Source organism: Panthera uncia (genome assembly GCF_023721935.1).
Source record: "Panthera uncia isolate 11264 chromosome B3 unlocalized genomic scaffold, Puncia_PCG_1.0 HiC_scaffold_1, whole genome shotgun sequence".
NCBI lineage: Eukaryota > Metazoa > Chordata > Mammalia > Carnivora > Felidae > Panthera > Panthera uncia.
Genome location: NW_026057582.1, coordinates 83,724,555 through 83,748,880, shown reverse-complemented (window position 1 = coordinate 83,748,880; position 24,326 = coordinate 83,724,555). Strand labels below are relative to the sequence as shown.

Here is a 24,326-nt window from a genome sequence, read left to right as displayed (position 1 = left end):
GGGGCCGAGAGAGAGGGATACAGAGAATCTCAAGCAAGCTCTGTGCTACCGGCACAGAACCTGATGTTGGGCTTGAACTCATGAAACCATGAGATCATGACCTGAGCCGAAACCCAGTGTTGGACACTTAACTGATGGAGCCACCCAGGCGCCCCGACAAATTTCATTTCTTACTGTGGGTCACAGTAAAAAAAATCTTTGAGAAACTACTTTACTGCTTCCTTCCCTCTGCAGGGTCCTCACCACACCCTGCAATCCAAAGAAGTGCATAGAGTTGCCAAACTTGCATTCAGAGGCCAGTTCTACCACCTCTCTGCTTCTGTGGACTTAGTCGGGTCACCTAACTTCTCTGAGCTTCATTCTCCTCAGAGGTGAAAAAGTATCTGCCTTACAATATTGTGGTAAGGCATAAAAGACATGATATAGTAAATATCTGGGTCTAGGCTTGACTGTGGGTGTTAATTTAGTCAATAGAAATTGTCACCGTTCTGCCAAGCAGAATTCTTACATTTCTCCAGATATAATGTCTGTTGCATAATGCCATGCCTTTGCGCATGTGTGCTTCCTTCTCTGGGTTGATTTTCCTCCTCTCTGCCTGTTAAATGCTTTATCATTCAACACTCATCATGTCCTTCCCCTCAGAACTGTTCCTTAAGGTGAGCAAATAAGCAGATGTGATACAAAGTAGTGGATAATGAGCATGTACCCTGGAGATAACTGGCAGTCATGGTGTGAATCCCAGCTCCACCATTTCACCAGCTATGACAGGCCTGCGACCAGCAAGTTACTTAACATCTTTAAGACTCAGTTTACTCACCTGTGAAGCAGGTTTAATATTAGTACCTACTTTGCAGGACCACCGTGAGGATTAAGAGGGAAAATGCCCCCAAAATGTTAACTTCAATGTCTGGCCCATAAGTGTTCATTACACTCTTCATGACCCCGTCCCTGTATCTGGTACCTGCCTCTGCTAGAACTCCTCTCAAACTGTGCTGTTATTATTCGTTTGGTGCCATGCCCTATACTAGACTATGTCTTGCTGAGACTGTCCCAGAGTTCAACAATAATAGCTAGGGTTTTTTTTTTTTTTGAACACTAATAAAAAATCCTAAGAAATATGCTAAACACTTTACATATATTATGTCAATTAATGTTAATTGGAAAGTATATCAAGGTCCTCCTACCTACTAAGGTTGGCCAGGACCGGACAACACTTTTGCCTCTTTTCTCTCTGCAACATAGGTAACTGCAGGGCTTTACTCATTCATGTCCTGATGCACAGCAGCTACAATGTCCTCTGGTTCCACGTCTCCAGATGATACTTTTAAGGTCCATCTCACTTTGAGTGAGAAGGTCTCTCTTTGCAATGGCTGTTCTTGGTCTGCTTCACTGTGTTTCTTTTGTCATGTTATCATTTCAAGGCATTTGGCTGCCTTATGTCTATAAAAAGACCGTCCTCTGTTGGCTCCATTTCTAATTTGGATGGGTTTTAGTTTTGTTATGAACAAAGCTACAGTTAAGTTCTGGTAAAGCCCACTACCTGGGAGCTCCTGGGAGGCTAAGAAAGAAGGCAGCACAGACCTGGCTGGATTAACCAAAATAATAATTTCTCTCAACCCTTTGTCTTTATTCTCTCCCATAATGCCTCCACCCTCTCTTTTGCCTGCCATTCTCACATCCTTCCTTCTTGATTTGATCAATTTCCCTCCCTTCAGCCTCTCTTTCCCCACTGCTAAGGAATACCCATGGGGTTTCATACACTTAAACAGTTAATGAATAGGGAAATGCAAATCAGAACCACCATGAGATATCACTGCACATACTTTAGGATGGCCCTTCTAAAAAAAGAAACACAAACAGAAAATAACAAGTGTTGCTGAAGAGGTAGAGAAAATGATTCTTGTGCATTGCTGGTGGAAATGTAAGATGGTGATTTCTCAAAAAATTTTTAAGTAGGCTCCATGCCCAGTGTGTGGCTTGAACTCATGACCCTGAGATCAAGAGCCTCATGGGGCACCTGGGTGGCTCAGTCGGTTAAGCGTCCGACTTCAGCTCAGGTCACGAACTCACGGTCCGTGAGTTCGAGCCCCGCGTCTGGCTCTGGGCTGATGGCTTCCGATTCTGTGTCTCCCTCTCTCTCTGCCCCTCCCCTGTTCATGCTCTGTCTCTCTCTGTCTCAAAAATAAACGTTAAAAAAAAAATTAAAAAAAAAAAAAGAGCCTCATGCTCTACTCACTGAGCCAGCCAGGTGCCCCGATTCCTCACATCTTAAACATTAGAATTACCATATGGGTTTAATAACCAAAAGAGTGAAAGCAGAGGCTTGAACAGATATTTGTACACGTATGTTCACAGTAACATTGTTCACAATGCGCAAAAGGTGGAAATAAGCCAAGTTGCCATCAATAATGAATAGAAAAACAAAATGTGGTAAGTACATGCAATGGAATATTATTCACCCTTAAAAAGGAAGAGAATTCTGGCACATGCTACAGTACGGTTGAACCTTGAATATATTATACCAAATGAAGTAAGTCAGACACAGAAGAGCAAATATTGTATGACAAGGCACCCCTGTCATATACTTTAAAATATAGATCTTTGGGGCCCTTGGATGGCTCAGTCTGTTATGTATCCAACTCTTGATTTCGGCTCAGGTCATGATCTAATGGTTCATGAGATCGAGCCCTGTGTCTGGCTCTGTGTGGACAGCACAGAGCCTGCTTGGGATACTCTCTGCTCTTCTTTCTCTCCCTCTCCCTCTCCCTCTCCCTCTCCCTCTCCCTCTCCCTCTCCCTCTCTCTCAAAATAAATAAATTTTATAAAAATATAAATAAAAAATAAAAAAAACTCTTAACAAAAAGAGGTTGGAAATATATTCTGGGATTTAGGGAAGATGAAATTGTACATAACTTATATCTGAAACTAAAAAGAGTCAGTGGTGGAGGCAGCTGTGGAAGGTTCAAGGCGGTAGGATAACCAGGCAAGTGTCAGTCTAGAAAAGTCAAAAGCAGAATTTCAAGAAGTAAGAGGTGGTGGAATGGAAACAAGTGGTAGGGGAAACTTGGAAAAGCCAATTGTATTCGGTGAGGCCTTTCGGAACCTTGGAAAAGACTGGAATTAATTGCCGGGGGTTACAATTCATTCGAATACTTGCTAAGAGCTTAATTCCTGCTAGCACAGTGCTAATTGCTGAGGACAGAAGAACAGCATAAGTCTGGACCCAAGAAGCTCACAGAGTGGCAGAGGCAGTGAGAAGTGAATACTTAAGACACAATGTTGAAAGTGCTTAAACAGCGGTGTGCAATAGATACAGAAGTTCTGGAGAGTGGGCGGCCCCATTGTGCAGGATTTGGGTAGGACTGGTAGGACGGTTTGCTGTCCAGGTGCGTGGTGGGTCTCCAAAGATTCCGGGGGCGGGGGGGGGGGCGATTCCAAGGAGATCCAGTCCTCTGAGGCCATGGGCAGCTTTTAGGTGCTTGCGGGGAGAGGCGGCAAGAGGGGACCCTGGCGCCCGGGGGCGAAAGGACGTTAGCAGTATTTGGGTCCTGTTTGAAAGATGCGAGGTGGAATTTGCAGCCTGAAGCAGGGATGCATAAAGGGAAGGAGAAAAGCGTCTCTAAACTCTCCGCCACTTTCTCACACAGGGCAGAAAAGATCAGGAGGGGGTAAGCGGAGCCCTTTGGGAGGCTGTTCGACCAAAAGCCTGAATTCGCCGGGCTCCGGAAATCTCTTCCCCGGACTGCGCCTCGGCCGGAACTCTAGTGCCCTAGGGTCTGGTTTGGCGCCGGACTGGAAAAGCAGACGGACGCACACGAAGAAAGTGGAGTACCCGGTCGGGAAAAGCGGAGATCCGGGTGGAAGTCACTCGCGCGCTCCGGCGGGGAGGCCAGCAAGCACCGGCAAGCTGTTAGCGCGTCCGGGACGTGGGAGGGCCACACAGCCCCAGCAGGTGAGGCCTGACGGGGCTGCCTCTTCGTGGCACGGTCCCGACCGTTCCCCCCGAATCAGATCCGGAGTTAAAACACAGGGGTCGAGGGTTAGTTTTGCCACTTACTAGCTGTATGACCTCGGTTAATTTATTCTTGGAACCTCCGTTTCCTCGTCTTTGTAATGGGAACAGTTATAGCACCTCTCTCAGGGTTGTTGTGAGGAGTCAATGAAATATACTTAGAACAGTTTCTGGCACATGGTAAACCCTGGGTATATAATCTTTACTAAGACTACTCTCTTTTAGCTCAGTGGGTTCCGTTGCCGTCAGAATTCATCAACTTCGGCATCGGACCATCCATTTGATGGGTTTTACTTTATGTTTATTGGTAAAAATACAAAGCAAAATTTTATAATTAAATTTATGTTATTAGAGAAGTAACAGCACTATTAAGAGTGTGGAAAATAGGGTGAATAATGTTACTCATAATCCCATCCTATATACAGCTTTAAGCCTTTTTTCGCCACCCAAAACTTTTTTGTCTCTGCATTTTTATGCTTGCAATATTTGTATATATGCAGTTTGGATTTCTCCTTATTTGCCACTTAGTAGTGTAGCCTATGGTTGGGGTTCTCGAGAATCTTTTATGGTTGTACAAATTCCATTTTGTAGGATTATCATTTGTTTCCCAAATTCCTTAATATATGGAGATAAAATTATTTAAGCACAATCGGTGAGGGAAATTGAAATATTACCTGTGATTCCAGGACCTCAGATCAACTGTTTTTAATTTCCTGGTTCCCTTCTTTTTTTAGTCCATGTGAAAATATACTGTTTGCGTGGTTTTCATTTATTCAGCAAACATCATTGGGCATCAGTTATGTTTAAGCCATGGTCCTTATGATTAAGGAGGTCACACTAGTGAGGTAGACAGATAAAAGTGATATTCTAACATTATGTAAGGGCAAAAGAGGGGTATGCACGGATTGTCAGGAGAATATGGAGGAAGAGTAATGTCATTGCCCCCTGATGGAAGGCAACCAGGAACATGACTATAGTTGAACATGAGCTTATTACTTCTTACAGTGAGAAAAAACACATACCATAGGAAACCATGTAACATCTAAGTAAGAGAGTGTTAAAAGGGATTTATTATTGGATTTAGGTTTGTGTTAAGTGATTTGGGGGAAAGTAGTCTGGAAGTGGAGGTAATTCTATGACTGGGAATGTGAAGTCTTATCTATCTAGTGTTAGGCTAATGCCATGATTGGTCAACATATACCAGTCATTCAGGGCACCTGGGTGGCTCTCGGTTAAGTGCCCAGACTCTTAACTTTGGCTCAGGTCATAATCTGTTTGTGGGATCGAACCCTGCATCAGGCTCTGCACTGACAGTGAGGAGCCTGCTTGGGATTGTCTCATTTCTTGCTCTCTGCCCTGCCCCCCTCACTCACAGACTCTCTCTCTCTCAAAATAAATAAACTTAAAAAAGATATGTTAGTCATTCATATTAGCCAAGATAGTAGAATATTTGGTCATTTTTGTGGTTTCAACAGTGGTTTTTTTTTTTTTTTTTTGTATGTATTCAGACAGGATTATAGTTGGTCTTTTTAAAAAATTATTATTTTTTTAATTTTAGAGAGACTGTACACAAGCGGGGGAGAGGGGCAGAGGGAGGGAAACTGAGAATCTTAAGCAGACCCCACACTCAACACAGAACCTCACAAGGGGCTTGATCCCATGACCTGAGCCAAAATCAAGAGCTGGACGCTCAGCTGACTGAGCCACCTAGGTGCCCCTACAGTTGGTCTTGATGGAGCTGAGGTTATTGCCCATAGATATGAGTCAATAGATCGGGACTTGGGCACATTTTGGAGGGCCTTGTGTACTATTTTAGGAGTTTGAATTTCTGGGGAGGAATTGCTGACTTATTATAAGGGGAGTGCAGTCAGATTTAGACAAATCCCTTTTGTTGCCTGTCAAAGGATAGATTGGGAGAAGTAGAGGAGATCAGAGTCAAGGAGATGTGTTAGAATTTTGCTACTTAAAGAGTATCCTATGGACCAATGACAAGGGCATCGTTTGGGGGCTTGTTAGAAATACAGAATCTCAGGCCTTATCCTATACCTACTAAATCAGAATCTGCATTTTAAAGTGATTTAAGAAAAAAATTTTAATGCTTATTTTTGAGAGAGAGAGAGAGAGAGAGACAGAGCACAAGTGGGGGAGAGGCAGAGAGAGAGAGAGAGAGAGAGACAGAGAGACAGAATCTGAAGCAGGCTCCAGGCTTTTAGCTGTCAGCACAGAGCCTGATGCGGGGCTCAAACTAATGAATCGCAACATCATGACCTGAGCCAAAGTCAAAAGCTGGATGCTTAACCCACTGAGCTACTGAGACGCTCCAATTCATAGGCACTTAAAGTTTGAGAAGCCCTTTGTTGGGAAGTTACAGTAGTCCTGGTAAGAAGCAATAAGACCCTGAACCAAGACACTGGTTGAGAAAGTGGGGAATTGTGGAGGTATTATTTAACATATATTACAAGTCTCCTGCATGCCTGGCACCATCCTGGGAGCTGGAAGTGCCACAGTGAGGATGGTCTCCCTCGCCAGACTGGAAGTGTCTTGATGGAAGAGACTAATGAAGAAATTGCAGTAAACTGTAGTAGGGAAAGTATAAGCCCAGGATGCAGTAAGATTACATCAGAGGGTTGCAGGTGCTGGTGAAGTTGAATCGTCAAGGAAGGGTTCTTGGAGGGGTAAGGAATGTTGAAGCTGAGTTCCAAAGGATAAGGTAGCTAGGCAAAATCTGTGGAGGGCATTCCTGGCCTAGGAACAGCAATCAGCCAAAGACTGAAGCCCAGAGAAGGGAGTACTGGTTGGCACTTGGTGGAGCACAGGTGTTTAGCCAGGATTGGAGTAGAGAGTGGGATGTGACTAGAGGTGAGGTTGGGGAGATGAATGGAGGCCAGATGTGGAGTCTTCTAGACCCTGTGGAGAAAGTTGGCCTTTATTCTGAAGACCATGAGGGAGCCCCACATGTGTTTTAATCAGAGAAGATAAATGATCAGTTTTATGTTTTAGGCCCTTCTAGATGCTGAGAGGTGGGATGAGGTAGAGGTGGTGGCAGCAAGCCTGGAGGCAGGGAGCAGAGTGCAGTGTTCTAGAAGAAAGAAAGTGGTGATTCCCCTGATGTGAGGAGTGAGGGAGGAGGGGCACTCTAGAAGATTGACCACTCCTTGGTTGTAGTTAGGGTGGTCTGGGCGCCATTTAGTTGTAGACTACTAGGCAGTTGAAGCAGGTGAGCCAGATTGTTGGATTTTGGCATTTTTGAGGCTTTTTTTTTTCTTTTAAGTTTTTAGTGTTCTGTTTATTTCCTCATTCAGCACCATCTTCTGACTAGTGGATGAATTTTTGTTTTTGTTTTTCCTTTCTCCTGGTCTTTGGGCCAAGATAGGAGAAAGACAAAGAAATTGGCATTGCATCTTTTATTTCCTCTTAGGGGTAGCTGGAGTAAGTAGGAGAGAGAACTGTTTAGCCAAAGTTGTTATTTTACTAGAGCTATAGAACTTGTGTTGCTGATGTTTTTACTAGAAGCAGCAGCATCTAGTGGAAGGACTCAAGGCTAGGGTTCTAGTTCTAGCTTCCATGCTGATTAGCAGTGTGAGCTTAGGCAAATCATTTCACCTGTTGGTGTCTGTTTCCTAGAGAAAGGAAATATCTCCCTGGCTTGTCTTACAGGAGCCTTGTGTGCCTTAAATGAGATAATATATGCCAGGTGGTTTGAAAACCTTACTGGATCAGAGAATGCTCTTGTAGCCTTCATTCCATCTGATCTTCAGAAGAATACCTTATGGTAAGTAGAGGAGGTGTTAACACAGCCTTACCCCTGAGGAAATGGAGGCTTCAAAAGATTAATAGCTTTACCAGAGGATAAAGAGCTTTATTAGGTTTAGCCGTATGAAATTGCCAATATTCACAATGTTCATAACCTAATAAGTGGGCATGTTTTCTGACTCCACATACAATGTACACTGTAGTCCCTGTTTGTATAGATGAAGTGCTAAAATGTTTTCAGTTATCCTAGGTCCTGGAGTGAATTAGTTGAGTATTTTATTTTAGGTGTCAATGATTTCTTTAAAAATCCAGCATAAGAGCACCTGGGTGGCTCAGTCAGTTAAGCATCCGACTTTGGCTCAGGTTGTGATCTCAGGTTTGTGAGTTTGAGCCCCACGTCGGGCTTTGTGGTGACAGCTCAGAGCCTGGAGCCTGCTTTGGATTCTGTATCTCCCTGTCTTTCTGCCCCTCCCCCACTCATGCTCTGTCTCTCAAAAAGTAAATAATCTTTAAAAAATTAAAAAAATAAAAATAAAATAAGAATCAGCATAAAAATTTGGTTTAAGGTCAACACAACCTTTTGAAGTACATACTTGAATTATTTTGAGGTAATAATTAACTCCATGAAGGGGGCCTGTGTTTCTCTTCCTCTTCTCATTTTTTCACTAGGCAGGGGGATACTTTCTTTACATACTGCGTAAACAGGCTTATGTTCATAGTAGGCCCTGGGGAAGTGTTTATAGAATTAGAAAATAAGTTCATGAATTTCACAACACGTGTCTTTGTTGAATTTGAAATTGTGATGCAGTCATTGCTACCCTGGTAACTCTTCAATGTCTTTTCCTTTCTAGGTGGAATTGAGCTATTTGCTGAAGCTTCTTTCCTTTGTAGCCCAGGGAGAAATTTACATTTTATCTTACTATGGCTTTGGTTCACAAGTTTCTGAGTAGCGCTTATATTTTCAGAAAATGCCTGAAGCCAAGTGTTTCCTCATGTCCATTTTTGGGTAATCGCTTTGCAGACTATTGTTCTAGTAGTCTTCAGAAACCTGTGGCTGCTCCTGGCAAAACGTCCTCTCAAAGGAATACTGAAGGGGATTTGCAAGGACATCACCAGAGAGAAGTTGCTTTGGATATAACCTCTCCAGAGGAAAAGCCGGAAGTTAGTTTTGATAAGGCAATTAAAGATGAAATAAAGAACCACTGTAGGCGTTTGAAGGATGATATTGTGAATTATTGTATCGGCCCTGAAGGCCGCCCTCTGCATGAGGTCTTGCTGGAACAAGCCAAGGTTGTCTGGCAATTCCGTGGAAAAGAGGACTTAGATAAGTGGATGGTGACTTCTGATAAGACAATTGGAGGCAGAAGTGAAGTGTTCCTGAAAATGGGCAAGAATAATCAGAGTGCACTGCTGTATGGAACTCTGAGCTCTGAGGCGCCTAAAGATGGGGAAAGTGGCCACAGTGGGTACTGTGCAATGATATCCAGGATTCCAAGGGTAAGTGAAGTCCCAGAGCCTCAGTTTCCCAGTGAACGGGGGTGAATTTCATTGTAGTATGAACTGTAGCAGATAGCTTTTTTTGTTTTTTAAACAAAATACTTTTTTTTTTGAAGTTTATTTATTTTGAGAGACTGAGAATATGGGTGGGGGAGGGACAGAGAGAAAGGGAGGGAAAGAGAATCCTATTGCGCCGCTTGAACTCAGGAGCTGTGAGACCATGAACTGAGCCGAAATCAAGAGTTGGACGCTTAACTGAGTCACTCAGTTGCCCCTACAGATAGCTTTTGTTTGTATGAATGAAAACACCTGGTGGGTCATCTGTGTCAGTGGGGTTAAGTAACTACGGGGCACAGGTGTAAAAAGCAAAAGCATAAGGGGGAAGTGGTTCCTGAGGAGGGGGCACTTGTTTCTGGGCATCACTTTGGGTCAGGGTGGGACATTCTTATGTTTGAGGAGCTCTGAGAAGTCAGACATTTGAACAATGATCTCGGGAGATATGCATCTTCTCTAATAGACCACAGACCCTGTGATGACCAGAGGTTCATTAGGGTGGATGTAGGGTCACCATGTAGTTTTTATTTGGTTTTTTAAGTAAACTTTTTTATTTTAGAAAAGTTTTAGTTTTACTGAAAAATTGTGCAGATAGTACAGAAGACTCCATATGCCCCTCACCCACCTTCTCCAAATGTTGCTATCTTAGATTGCTTTCGTACATTTGTCACAATTAGGAAACCAACATTGGTACATTACTATTAACTAATTCCAGACACTATTTGTATTCCAGTAGTTTTTCCACTTGTACTTTTTCTGTCCCAGGATCCCAGCCGGGACACCACATTATATCTAGTTGTCATGTCTCCTTAGGCTCCTCTACCATGTAATAGTTTCTTAGTCTTTCCTTATTTTTCCTGAGGATTTGAGAAATCCTGGTCAGGTAGTTTGTGGAATAATCCTCAATTTGGGATTTTCAGATGTTTTTTCTCCTTGTAAGACTGGGTTTTTGGTTTTTTAGGAAGAATACCACAGAGCTGAAGTACTGTTTTCATCACATCATATCAGGAGTACATGCTAGCAATGTGACTTATCATTGATGTGTTAACCTTGATCCCCTGGTCAGGATAGTGTTTGCCAGATTACTCTGTTGTTACTATTTGTTTTTCTTCTTTCCATACTCTTCTTTGGAAGCAAGTCACTAAGAGCATCCTACATTCAAGGCATGGGAGCAGGGCATGGGGTTAAGTTCTGTCTCCTTAAAGGGATGGTATTTTCATATATTATTGGGTATTCTTCAGAGAAGAAGTTTTGTTTTTCTCCCACTTTATTTAGTCAGCCAGTCATTTTGTATGGACTCATACTTCGGGTTATAATCCAGTGCTATGTTATTTATTTTGTTGCTCAAATTGTTCCAGCTTTGGCCATTGGAAGCTCTTTCAAGTTGGTTTTTGTCCTTTTGACATGCCTCCATTTTTTTGTTTTTTAGAACTTTTTGGCACTATAAGATGCTCTAAGCACATTTTGTATTTTCTCTGTCTCAAACCTAGAACTAGCCATTTCCCAAAAGAGCCCTGGTGCCTTTTTTTGGAGAATGGTATTAGAAACCCAGATCTGGGTGCTGAGTATGCTTGTTGCTACTGGGTTGACAGTACTTCAAGGACCTCTCAACGGACACAGCAGGAAATACAGGGATGTATACCAATCGTGGAAACACGTCTGTAACTATTTCTGTACAAGCCAAATAGGAGTTCATACCGTGCTGACTCTAATATAGTACCATGTGGTTCATTTTCAGCTTCTCCCTCTTCTTATCTATAACTTCGTACTGTAATAATGTGAGAAACCTGTCTCCCATTATTTACCATCAACTTACCTGTTAATTCAGCCCCGTGTACATGCAAAACAGTTTCAGAACTTTTAAATTTTTTTAATTAAAAATTTTTTTAAAATTTATTTATTTTTAATGTTTATTTTTGACAGAGAAAGAGAGTGTGAACAGGGGAGGGGCAGAGAGGGAAGGAGACAACAGAATCTGAAGCAGGCTTCAGGCTCTGAGCTGTCAGCACAGAGTCTGATGCAGGGCTCAAAATCATAAACTATGGGATCATGACCTGAGTCAAAATCGGATGCTTAACCAACTGAGCCACCCAGGCGCCCCAGCAGTTTCAGAACTTTTAACCCATAACCCTGTAAGAAACAACTTTACCAACTAGAGTACACTGGGTATATATAGTTTCCTTTGTCTTTAGTTTTACAGTTTACCATCAGAACATTATTTTCTAGAGTTACTTAGGTTAGCTTCTTTGTCTCACAACCAGTCTATGGCTTTTTGCAAATTTGCTGACTGGATGTTGTTTCAGGGCTACCTGGACAGGCTCTCATGCCTGGCCTTGGCCATAGCCTCTGGATGTTTGCTTGGCTATTGTACTCTAAGGAGAAAGGCAAATGTTAGTTACAAGGGTCCCTCTCTCCAGAGAATGATGAGAAAGAAAGGTATGTGTTCTTTCAGAGACAAGTATGCATACAAAGATTTTTTTTTCTTTCTAGTGCCTGAAATCCACAGAATGGATTTGGTCATTCCACAGTAGAAAATAATTCTATGGCTGGATAAACACTGTGGAGTAATGAAAATAGGTGATAAAATTTATTAAGTGTGCCTTGCCAGTCCTCTTGCTACTTTCTGTGTGTGTGTGTGTGTGTGTGTGTGTGTGTATACATATATACATACATAAATACAGATATATACGTATATATACATATATATGTATACATATATATGTATACATGTACATATACATATATACATGTATATACATATATCCCTTTAATTCCTCACAACAATCCTGTAAAGTGTGGTCATCCTAATTATACAGATGAGGAAACTGAGGCTTTGGGAGAGTTAACAACTTGTCTAAAGTTACACAGCTAGTAAATAAGATAGTTCATATCTGAGCACTGCTATTCTCAAAATCAGGTTACATTTGAGAATGCTGTAAATAAACAGCATTTTTAAATGTTTAAAACAGTTTTTAAATTAACACTAAATTCCATTTTCCATGAGAGACAGTATAGGTAGTTATTAAAAATACAGGTTTTGGAGGGGCACCTGAGTGGCTCAGTTGGTTGAGTGACTGCAGCTCAGGTCATGATCTCACAATTCGTGAATTCGAGCCCTGCATCGGGCTGTTTGCTGCCTGCTTCAGATTCTGTGTCTTCCTCTCTCACTCTCAAAAATAAATAAACATTAAAAATTTTTTTTCTGGGGCGCCTGGGTGGCTCAGTCGGTTGAGCATCCGACTTCAGCTCAGGTCACGATCTCGCGGTCCATGAGTTCGAGCCCCGCGTCAGGCTCTGGGCTGATGGCTCAGAGCCTGGAGCCTGCTTCCGATTCTGTGTCTCCCTCTTTCTCTGCCCCTCCCCCATTCATGCTCTGTCTCTCTCTGTCTCAAAAATAAATAAATGTTAAAAAAAAAAAATTAAAAAAAAATTTTTTTTTTTTCTTTTTAAATATAGATTTTGGAATTAAATGGCACTGGATCTACCATTTCCTAGTTGAGTGCTCAGTTTCTTCATTTGTAAGCTGGAACACAATGATAGTATCTATCTCAGAGGGCTGTGAGGGATGAAATTATGCATTCACAGTGCTTACTGTAGGTTTTCAGTGGATGGTAGCTATTGTTATAAAACAGCAATTTTAAAACTTGAGCTCTTTCATAGTTTTCTGATTTATAGGAAGGCAGCTGTCGCTGCCCACTCAGAATCCATTACTTGATAGGACCAGGGGAAAAAAAGGTACATACAGCAATTCATTTCCATTCATTGATACATATGAGTGCCTACCACATATCAACACTGTCCTGGGCCAATCATGTCCTGAACATTACCTTTGAAACATAAATACGGGGCGCCTGGGGGGTGCATTTGGTTAAGTGTCTAACTCTTGATTTCGGCTCAGGTTAAGAGTTTGAGCCCTGCGTTGGGCTTTGTGCTGACTGTGTGGAACCTACTTGGGATTCTCTCTCTTTCTGCCTGTCCCCCAATTGTGCATGCATACATGCTTTCTATCTCAAAATAAGTGACCATTAAAAAAAAGAGAAACATAAATACTATGTCAGTATTTTATGCTAAAAAAATAATCCCCAGATTTATCTGCCTCCTTATGGTAGAAAGCCAAACTAGGTAGAAAAATGCCAGTGGATCCTTTTGATACTTCAAAAGATGACTAATTTTGCTAGTAGTGGAAAATGAGATGAACTTAATTTTCCTTTCTGCACCTTAGGGCCCTTTTGAGAGAAAGAGGTCTTATGATTGGTCCCAGTTCAACACTCTGTATCTCCGTGTACGTGGAGATGGTCGGCCTTGGATGGTGAATATTAGACAGGACACGGATATAATCCAGAGGAAGGATCAAATGTACAGTTACTTCATGTTCACCCGTGGGGGGCCCTACTGGCAGGAGGTCAAGGTAACAGCATAAGTCTTTATTGTGTATGAAAATGAAGTCTTTTGAAATCATGGCTATCCTGTAGTTTTTTTTTGTTTTTTTTTTTTTCCTTATTAATCCCTTTTGGAAGGTGTGGAAAGAGAAAGAAGGAAGATGATCTAGGGGTGAGATTTATATAAGTGATTTTTTTCTTTAATTAATATAAATGTTAGTTTCCTAACCAGTAAATATTTCTCATAAGGATATGGCCAGGTCCATGGTAAATCATGGGTACATCTCTGCTCTGTGCCCAAGTAGATGTTTCTTCTTAAGTTTCCACCACATCCCCTCTTCCAGGCAACTCTATTAAGCTAGTATCCCTAGCTTAGGAGAAAGTCTTCTTAGGAGCAATAAATACTTCATATTTTACAATCATCAAAATTTTTATTCATTTTTTGGTAATATAAGGCACTGTTACTTTGTGAGAGTAAGCTTTAAGAAGGTAAAAATGTTCACCCAGAGGAAAAGAGGTAGAAATTAAGGGAATGAATTTCAATTTCCCATTCTTTTCTTCTGTCTACTGAAGGTTTTTAATACATAAACTCCAAAGAAAGTTCCTCTTTTGCTTATACTTAAACCTAAGGGTCATTCTAGATTGCTTTCTCCCTTACCCCACATATAGTCTGTTTAGCACATCCTGTCACCTGTACTGTACCCAGAGTCTGACCATTCTAGCCATCTCTCCCACTCACCCTATTCCAGGCCCTTGGATTTACTACAGCAGCCTCTTCATGGTTTTGCCCCCTAAAATTCACTTTCCACTCAGCTGTCAGAGTGATCTAACACAAAGTGCAGACTACATCAGTCACATGCTTAAAACCCTCCAGTGGCTTCTCAATGCAATTAGAATAAAGCCCAAACTCCTTAACATGGTCTACTGGGCCTATAGTATCAGACCCCTATCTTTATCCTCAGTCTCCCTGCCTACCTTCTTCCTCCATATTGGCCCCTTTTCTGTGTATCACACCCAACAAGCTCACCTCTATCTCAGAGCCTGTGTACTTGATGTTGTATCTGCTTGGTATGCTTTTCACCTGCTTGTTCTTCCTTATCACTCACCTCTCAGCTCAAAAGGCCTCAGAGATGCCTGACCCCTGTAGCTAGAGTTGTATCCTCTAACCCAGTCACTAACACTACCCTGTTTACTTTTTTCATAGAACTTATCACTAAGTAAAATTATTTTGTTCATTCACTTGTCTCTTTATTATCACTTTCTACCCTGTGCCCCTGGAACATAAATTCTGTAAATTTGGAGAGCAGGGACCTTGTCTGTATTGTCTCCCCTGCTGTCTCCCCTGCACCTGAACAGTGCCTAGCATATAACAGACACTTGATGCATATTTCTGCATTAATATAGTTACATAAGCAAAAAATTACTACATGTGTAACACTTGTATACGAATAGTATATATAACAAGTTATTATTACTTTAAAATGTTTAGTTTTGAGAAAGAGAAAGAACACGTGAGCAGGAAAGAGGCAGAGAGAGAGGGTGACAGGATCTGAAGCAGGCTCTGTGCTGTTAGCCCAGAGCCCAAATAAGGGGTCAAACCCACGAACCATAAGATCATGACCTGAGCCAAAGTTGGATGCTTAACTGACTGAGCCACACAGGCGCTCCAATATAATGAATTATTAAAACTAGGATTTCATATAGAAAATTTGGAAAATCCCGAAAAGGAAAAAAAAATTAACCACTACCCAAAGGTAAAATACTTTTGGTGTGTACCTTCCAGATCTATTTTTTTTTTCTTTCTTTCTTTCTTTCTTTCTTTCTTTCTTTCTTTCTTTCTTTCTTTAATTTATATTAAAGGTTAATATAAATAATTTATATTATTTATATATTTAATTTATATTATTTATAAATAATAATTTAATTTAATTTATATTAAAGGTTAGTTAGCATATAGTGCAACAATGATTTCAGGAGTAGATTCCTTAATGCCCCTTACCCATTTAGCCCATCCCACCCCCTCCTACAACTCCTCCAGCAACCCTCTGTTTGTTCTCTATATTCAAGAGTCTCTTATGTTTTGACCCCCTCCCTGTTTTTATATGATTTTTTTTTAATGTTTATTTATTTTTGAGAAGAGAGAGACAGAGCATGAGCGGGGGAGGAGAGAGAAAGAGGGAGACACAGAATCTGAAACAGACTCCAGGCTCTGAGCTGGAGCCCCCCGATGCGGGGCTCAAACTCATGGACTGTGAGATCATGACCTGAGCCGAAGTCCGACGCTTAACCGACTGAGCAACCCAGGCACCCCTGTTTTTATATGATTTTTGCTTCCCTTTCCTTGTGTTCATCTGTTAAATTCCTCATATGAGTGAAGTCATATGATATTTGTCTATCTCTGACTAATTTCGCATAATACCCTCTAGTTCCATCCATGTAGTTACAAATGGCAAGATTTCATTCATTTTGATTGCCAAGTAATACTCCATTGTGTGTGTGTGTGTGTGTGTGTGTGTGTGTAGATACATATACACACACACACGCATGCTCATACACATATATTACCGCTTCTCCTTTATCCATTCACTCATCGATGGACATTTGGGCTCTTTCCATGCTTTGGCTATTGTTGATAGCCAATGTTTACTGCTGTAAACATTGGGGCGAATGTGCCCCTTCAAATCAGCATATCTGTATCCCTTGGGTAAATACCTAGTGTAATTGCTGGGTCATAGGGTAGTTCTATTTTAATTTTTGAGGAACTTGCATACTGTTTTCCAGAGTGGCTGGACCAGTTTGCATTCCCACCAGCAGTGCAAAAGAGATCCTCTTTCTCTACATCCTCGCCAACATCTGTTGTTGCCTGAGTTGTTAATGTTAGCCATTCTGACAGGTGTGAGGTGGTATCTCATTGTGGTTTTGAGTTGTATTTCCCTGGTGATGAGTGATTTGGGCATTTTTTCATGTGTCGGTTGGCCATCTGGATGTCTTCTGTAGAGAAGTTTGTCTTTTGCCCATTTCTTCACTGGATGATTTGGTTTTTGGTTGTTGAGTTTGATAAGTGCTTTATAGATTTTGGGATACTAACCCTTTTTGATAGGTCATTTGCAAATATCTTCTCCTATTGCCTTGGTTGCCTTTTAGTTTTGCTGATTGTTTCTTTCCCTGTGCAGAAGCTTTTTATCTTGATGAGATCCCAATAGTTCATTTTTGCTTTTGTTTCCCTTGCCTCTGGAGACATATTGAGTATGAAGTTGCTGTGGCCGAGATCCAAGAGGTTTTTCCTTGCTTTCCCCTCTAGGATTTTGATGGTTTCCTGTCTTACATTTAGGTCTTTCATCCATTTTGAGTTTGTTTTTGTGTATGGTGTATGACAGTGGTCCAGGTTCATTTTTCTGCATGTCGCTGTCCAGTTTCCCAGCACCATTTGCTGAACAGACTGTCTATTCCATTGGATATTCTTTCCTGCTTTGTCAAAGATTAGTTGACCATACTTTTGTGGGTCCATTTCTGGGTTCTCTATTCTATTCCATTGATCTGAATGTCTGTTTTTGTGCCAGTATCATACTGTCTTGATGATTACAGCTTTGTAATACGTCTTGAAGTCTGGAATTATGATGCCTCCAGCTTCAGTTTTCTTTTTCAAGACTGCTTTGGCTATTTGGGATCTTTTCTGGTTCCATACAAATTTTAGGATCATTTGTTCTAGCTCTGTGAAGAATGCTGGTATTGTTTTGATAGGTATTGCATTGAATATATAGATTGCTTTGGGTAGTATTGACATTTTAACAATGTTTGTTCTTCCAATCCAGGAGCATGGAATGTTTTTCCATTTTTTGTGTGTGTTCCTCAATTTCTTTCATAGGCTTTCTGTAGTTTTTAGCGTATAGATTTTTCACCTCTTTGGTTAGATTTATTCCTAGGTATTTTATGGTTTTTGGTGCAATTGTAAATGGGATTGATTCCATGATTTTTCTTTCTGTTGCTTCATTATTGGTGTATAGGAATGCAAGTGATTTCTGTGCATTGATTTTATATCCTGCAACTTTGCTGAATTCATGGATCAGTTCCAGCAGTTTTTTGGTGGAATCTTTTGGGTTTTCCAAATAGAGTATCATGTCATCTGTGAAGAGTGAAAGTTTGACCTTCTCCTGGCTGATTTGGATGCATTTTATTTCTTTGTGTTGTCTGATTGCTGAGGCTAAGACTTCCAATACTATGTTGAATAACAGTGGTGAGAGTGAACATCCCTGTCTTGTTGCTGACCTTAGGGGAAAAGCTCCCAGTTTTTCCCCATTGAGGATGATGTTAGCATTGGGTCTTTCATATACGGCTTTTATGATCTCGAGGTGATCCTTCTATCCCTACTTTCTTGACGGTTTTTATCAAGAAAGGATGCTGTATTTTGTCAAATACTTTCTCTGGATCTATTGAGAGGATTCTGTGGTTCTTGTCCTTTCTTTTATTGATGTGATGTATCACATTGATTATTTTACAGATCTTGAACCAGCTCTGCATCCCAGGTATAAATCCCACTTGGTTGTGGTGAATAATTCTTTACTGTATTGTTGGATCCAGTTGGCTAGTATCTTGTTGAGAATTTTTTATCCATGTTCATCAGGGAAATTTGTCTATAGTTCTCCTTTTTAGTGAGGTCTTTGTCTGCTTTTGGAATCAAGGTAATGCTGGCTTCATAGAAGGAGTTTGTAAGTTTTCCTTCCATTTCTATTTTTTGGAACAGCTTCAAGAGAATAGGTGTTAACTCTTCTTTAAATGTTTGGTAGAATTCCCCTGGAAAGCCATCTGGCCCTGGACTGTTGTTTTTTGGGAGATTTTTGATTACTAATTCTATTTCTTTGGTGGTTATGGGTTGGTTCAGATTTTCTATTTCTGCCTGTTTCAGTTTTGGTAGCTTATATGTTTCTAGGAATTTGTCCCTTTCTTCCAGATTGCCCATCTTATTGGCATATAATTGCTCATAATATTCTCATATTAATGTTTGCATTTTTGCAGTGTTGGTTGTGATCTCTCCCCTTTCATTCTTGATTTTATTTATGTGGGTCCTTTCCTTTTTCTTTTTGATTAAACTGGCTAGGGGTTTATCAATTTTGTTAATTCTTTCAAAGAACCAGCTCCTGGCTTCATTGATCTGTTCTACTGTTTTTTGGGGGAGTTCGATAGCATTTCCTGTCTTGTGCTGGGTTTGGGTTTTATTTGCTGTTCTTTTTCCAGCTCTTTGAGGTGTAAGGTTAGGTTGTGTATCTGAGACCTTTCTTCCTTCCTTAGGAAGGCGTGGATGCTATATACTTGCCTCTTATGACCATCTTTGCTGCATCCCACAGGTTTTGGGCTGTGGTGTTATCATTTTCATTGGCTTCCATGTACTTTTTAATTTCTATTTTAACTTCTTGCTTAGCCCATTCATTCTTTAGTAGGATGTTCTTTAGTCTCCAAGTATTTGTTATCTTTCCAAATTTTTTCTTGTGGTTGATTTCAAATTTCATAGCATTGTGGTGTGAAAATATGCATGGTATGATCTCAGCTCTTTTTGTACTTGTTGAGGGTGATCTATTCTGGAGAATGTTCCATGTGCACTTGAGAAAAATGTGTATTCTGCTTTAGGGTGAAATATTCTGAATATATCTGTTAAGTCCATCCAGTCTAGTGTGTCATTCAAAGCCATTGTTTCCTTGTTGATTTTCTGTTTAAATTATCTGTCCATTGCTGTAAGTGGGGTGTTGAAGTCCCCTGCTATTATGGCAATGAGTTTGTTTGTGATTAATTGATTTATATATTTGGGTGCTCACACGTTTGGAACATAAATGTTTACAATTGTTAGGTCTTCTTAGTGGATAGACCCCTTAATTATGATATAATGACTTTCTTCATTTCTTATTACAGTCTTTATTTTAAAATCTAGATTATCTGTTATAATTATGGCTACTCCACCTTTCTTTTGGTGACCATTAGCATGATAGATGGTTCTCCATCCCCTTATTTTCAATCTGTCTAAAATGGGTCTCTTGTAAACAGCACATAGATGGATCTTGTCTTCTTATCCATTCTGTTGCCCTGTGTCTTTTGATTGGAGCATTTAGACCATTGATGTTTAGAGTGAGTAGTGAAAGATATGAATTTATTGCCATTGTGTTGCCTGTAGAGTTGGAGTTTCTGGTGGTATTCTCTGGTCCTTTCTTTTCTTTTTTTTTTAAATTTTGTTTAATGTTTGTTTATTTTTGAGACAGAGAGAGAGCATGAATGGGGGGAGGGTTAGAGAGAGAAGGAGACATAGACTCTGAAGCAGGCTCCAGGCTCTGAGCTGTCAGCACAGAGCCCAACGCGGGGCTCGAACTCACGGACTGCGAGATCGTGACCTGAGCCGAAGTCGGACGCTTAACCGACCGAGCCACCCAGGCGCCCCTCTGGTCCTTTCTAGTCTTTGTTGCTTTTGGTCACTTTTTGTTTTGTTCTGTTTTGTTTTGTTTCATCTTTCCTCCCATCAGAGAGTCCCCCTTAAAATTTCTTGCTGGGCTGGTTTAGTAGTCGAACTCCTTTAATTTTTGTTTGCCTGGGAAACTTTTTATCTCTCCTTCTATTTTGAATGACAGTCTTGCTGGATAAAGAATTCTTGGCTGCCACTCTTTTCTGGCCTGCCAAGTTTCTGTGGATAGACCTGCTGTGAACCTGATCTGTCTTCCCTTGTAGGTTAAGGACTTCTTTTTCCCTTGCTGCTTTCATGGTTCTTTCCTTGCCTGAGTATTTCGTGAATTTGTCTATGATAGGCCTTGTTGGTGGTCAGTTTTTGTTGAATCTAATGGGAGTTCTTTGTGCTTCCTGGATTTTGATGTCTGTGTCTTTCCCCCAGGTTAGGAAAGTTTTCCGCTATGATTTGCTCACATAAATTTCCCTTTTTCTCTCTGTTCGTCTTTTAGGAGCCCTAGGATTCTGATGTTACTCCTTTTTTTTTTTTTTTTAATTTTTAAAAAAATGTTTATTTTTGAGAGAGAGAGACAGAGAGCGTGAGAGCATGAGCGGGGGAGGGGCAGGGAGAGAGGGAGACACAGAATCCAAAGCAGCCTCTAGACTCTGAGCTGTCAGCACAAAGCCTGATGCGGGGCTTGAACTCATGAATTGTGAGGTCATGACCTGAGTGGAAGTCAGATGCTTAACCTTAACACTGAGGTACCCAGGTGCTCCTGATGTTATACCTTTTTAATGAGTCACTGAATTCTGTAATTCTTATTTTGTCCTCTTTTGCCTAGCTGCCTCCTTTTTTTCTACGTCATTATTCTCCATAAGTTTGTTCTCTATATCACTGATTCACTGCTCTGCCTCATGCGTCCTTGCCACCATGCCATCCATTCACGATTGCAGCTCAGTTATAGCATTTTTTTATTAGATCCTGACTAGCTTTTACTTCTTTTATCTTCGCAGAAAAGGATTCTAATCTATTTTCAACTCCAGCTAGTATTCTTATTATTGTGATTCTAAATTCTGGTTCAAACATCTTGCTTGTATCTGTGTTAAGTCCCTGGCTCTCATTTCTTCCTGTTCTTTCTTTTGGAGTTTTGTCATTTTGAAGGAAGAAAAGGAATTAATAAAGTAAAAAAAAGAAAAAAATTTAAAAACAACACAAAGAAATCAAATGAAGGATGGTAGATCTTAGGTGTGTTTTTGTTTGGTTGTTGAAAGAGCTTGATAGAGAAAAAAGGGAAAGATAAGAAAAAAATGGGAAAGAAAAAAGGAAAACGTTTGAAAATTTGAAAAAATGAATACAATAAAATAGAATAAAATGAAATGATGAAAGTAAAATAGAATTTTAAAAATTTACAAAAAAGTAAAAAATATCATAGAAAAAATTAAAAATATTTTTAATAAAAATGGAAAATAAGTTCTTTCTCTTGTATTCAAGAAAAGAAAAAAAAATTGAATAAAAGGGCCAGCGAACAGAATAAAATACTATTGAAATTACATCTGGTTTCCTGTAGAAGTCAAACGATGAAGCACTTTATAATCTGTAAACTAAGCTGGTGGAGAGACTTGTGTTCCTGAAGAGCACGGTTGGCCTAGTTAGGTGGGGCTTAGTGAATGACTCTGTTCTCCACTAGATGGCGCTGCTTGCCTTACTGGGGTGGATTGTTGTGGTGTGTGCAGGTGTGTGGGGTGAAAATGGCATCACCCATTTCTCCCCAACCAGCAATCAAGCATCCCTCCTTTGACTAGGGATTCTGTCCACTCCCCACTTCTACACTGTCCATGACCAAGCTGTCAGGCTGCTAGGTGGCACCTTCCTCCTGAGTTTTATTTCAGATGGGGCTGTGTTTCCCAACACCTCACTTCTAAGGGACTGCAGCTTTGACCTGCTCAGACCCTCTGGGGGAGGGTCTCGCTGAGCAATGGCTGGGTTCCAGCCTGCTCCTAGGAATGTTCTACAGACTGTGCTGCTGTTGATGCCCAGAGACTGCAGCTGGGTGCCAGCCCATCCCAGAAAGTTTGCATGATTGTGTAGCAGCAGTGTTTTAGGGATTATGGTAAATAACAACACACATCTGGCACCAGGCTTCACCCTTAATGACCTTGTTCCAGCACCAGGGAATGTGGTTATTCTCTGGGGTCCTTTGGGACCCCTTTGGGACCTTTGCCTGTGGGGAGGCTGCACAGCCTCTACCAAATGTCCTCCCAGCAGGGGAACCACCTCTCCTCGTGTGGCCTGAGGACCCCTTGGACCTCACTCTGCTCCTGGGGATTTGCTCTTCCAGGTATCCAGAGCTCCACCAGGTATCCAGCTATGAAGTTTCAGACTCTGCACTCCAGCTGTTTAGAGTCTTAATGGAATTTAAGCCCTCTCCTTTCTCCCTTTTTTGTTTAGACTCTTGTGGCTGTTTCCACTCTTCCTTTTTCTCTGCAGCTGCTTTTGGAGGGGGGTGCTTTTCCTATACTCTCCCCCTGTCTTTGTGCTCTCTCTGCCAGCAAAAACAGCTCCCTGCCCTTGGTGGTTTCTCTCTCCTCCATTTTACCTCTCCGCACTGCATACCTTGCAGTTCTGTGGTTCAGGTTGTGCAGATTGTTGTGTTAATCCTCAAATCAGTTTTCTAGGTGTGCAAGATGGTTTATGGTTGATTTGGCTGCATTTCAGGGATGAGAGATACAAAAAAAACTTCCATGCTCTTCCGCCATCTTGGCCCCTCCCCCCAGATTTTTCTGTTTCCGCTTCAAAAAATTTTTTTAACAAAAATGTTATTGTGTCAGTGCTGTTTTATAACATATATTGTTCACTGAATTTCATATACAATTTCCTGCTGAGATACATTTTTATATCATTTTAAATTTCTTTATGATATTTTACTATATAAATAGAAGACAGTTTAGTTAGTTGTTCCCCTATTACTGGACATTTAGATTGTTTTCAGAGATTTTCACTGTTGTGCCAAACTCTGAAGTAAATATCCTTAATTATTTTCTTGGGGTATATTCTCGGAAATAACATACCTAGAATAAATGGTATGTACATTTTTTAGGGCTTGCACACTGACAAATTATTCTCTGGTATTATTGCTATTTAATTGTTAACAATTACTTTCTTTCCTGAAAATACATGTAGTCCTAACTTTGGCCAGAAGGAATAGTTGTTTGCAACAGCTCTCTTTAAATTATTAAGGGAAAGTGTTGGGGAAGAGATTTTTTTTTTTTAATCGAAGTGTTATTGACCTACAATGTTAAATTAGTTTCAGGTATACAACATAGTGATTCACCATTTATATACATTACTCAGTGCTCATTACAATAGGTGTAGTCACAAGAGGTTTTTAATTAAATGTTACTAATTGCTGTTAACTTCTGCATGAATAATTATCCTTTAGTAAATAGAAGTGAGATGCTTAAGTACTTACTCTGATTACAGGGAGAAAACAGAGGAAAATGATGGAAAAATTATAAAATTTAGCTTACTGTCCCTTGGAAAGAGAGAACAACTGTTCATCCTTTTCTTTTTATGCAAGCTTTTAATGCAAGATTTAATGTTTCCTCTTAGCTTTTTTATCCAGCTAAAAAAAATCCAGTTCCTTTGATGTAGACAGTGTTCTTAGAGAATTGTGTGTCAAAAAGATAGAAGAGATTAGTTTGAGGGGACAGTAGGGTGGATGACACATGTTCCTTGAATGGCAACCAGGTAGCCTTGATTCCATTTCCAAAATATGTTTTGAATAATGAGGTAGATGAAGTGTGAAACTAGGGTGCAAAATGAAAAATTGATGGGGGGGTTCCCCCCAGGTTTGTCTGACAGGAATGAAGAGAGCAGGTGAAATAGGATGTGACTGCATTTAAATCTGCTATGTGAGCAGTGTGATCTACTGCAGTGGTGGGTTGGAATCTGAGCTTTGAATTGAGACTTTTATGTCCACAAGTGTTTTTGGTGATAAGTAATCTGAACAGCACATTAATTTTTTGGTTCAAAAGTCAAAAATCTAAAATGATGTACAGTGAGAAGCCTCACTCCCACTCATGTCCCTGTTGACTCTTCCTGCCCACCCGCTCTAGGGAGCCGCTCTGTAGTTTCTTGTGTAGTTGGCATTTTTGTTATGCAAATATAAGCAAATGTGAATACATGTTCTTATTTTGTCTAATTTTACTCA

General features: G+C 40.6%; 1 protein-coding gene across 4 annotated transcripts in view; it reads left to right on the top strand.

Annotated features, from left to right (window-relative positions):
- Positions 1–3,788: 3,788 nt before the first annotated feature.
- Positions 3,789–24,326, top strand: part of NDUFAF1 (NADH:ubiquinone oxidoreductase complex assembly factor 1) — a 51,166-nt gene continuing 30,628 nt past the window's right edge. For 2 of the 4 annotated variants that reach the window (XM_049613395.1, XM_049613394.1), the window contains exons 1-3: positions 3,789–3,952; positions 8,617–9,262; positions 13,539–13,724. In XM_049613395.1, the coding sequence (XP_049469352.1) occupies positions 8,687–9,262; positions 13,539–13,724 (762 nt within the window). In that variant the 5' untranslated portion in view covers positions 3,789–3,952; positions 8,617–8,686. Of the gene's footprint in view, positions 3,953–7,690; positions 7,785–8,616; positions 9,263–13,538; positions 13,725–24,326 lie in introns of those variants that run through there. The other 2 variants (XM_049613396.1, XM_049613397.1) reach the window with 2 other exon arrangements.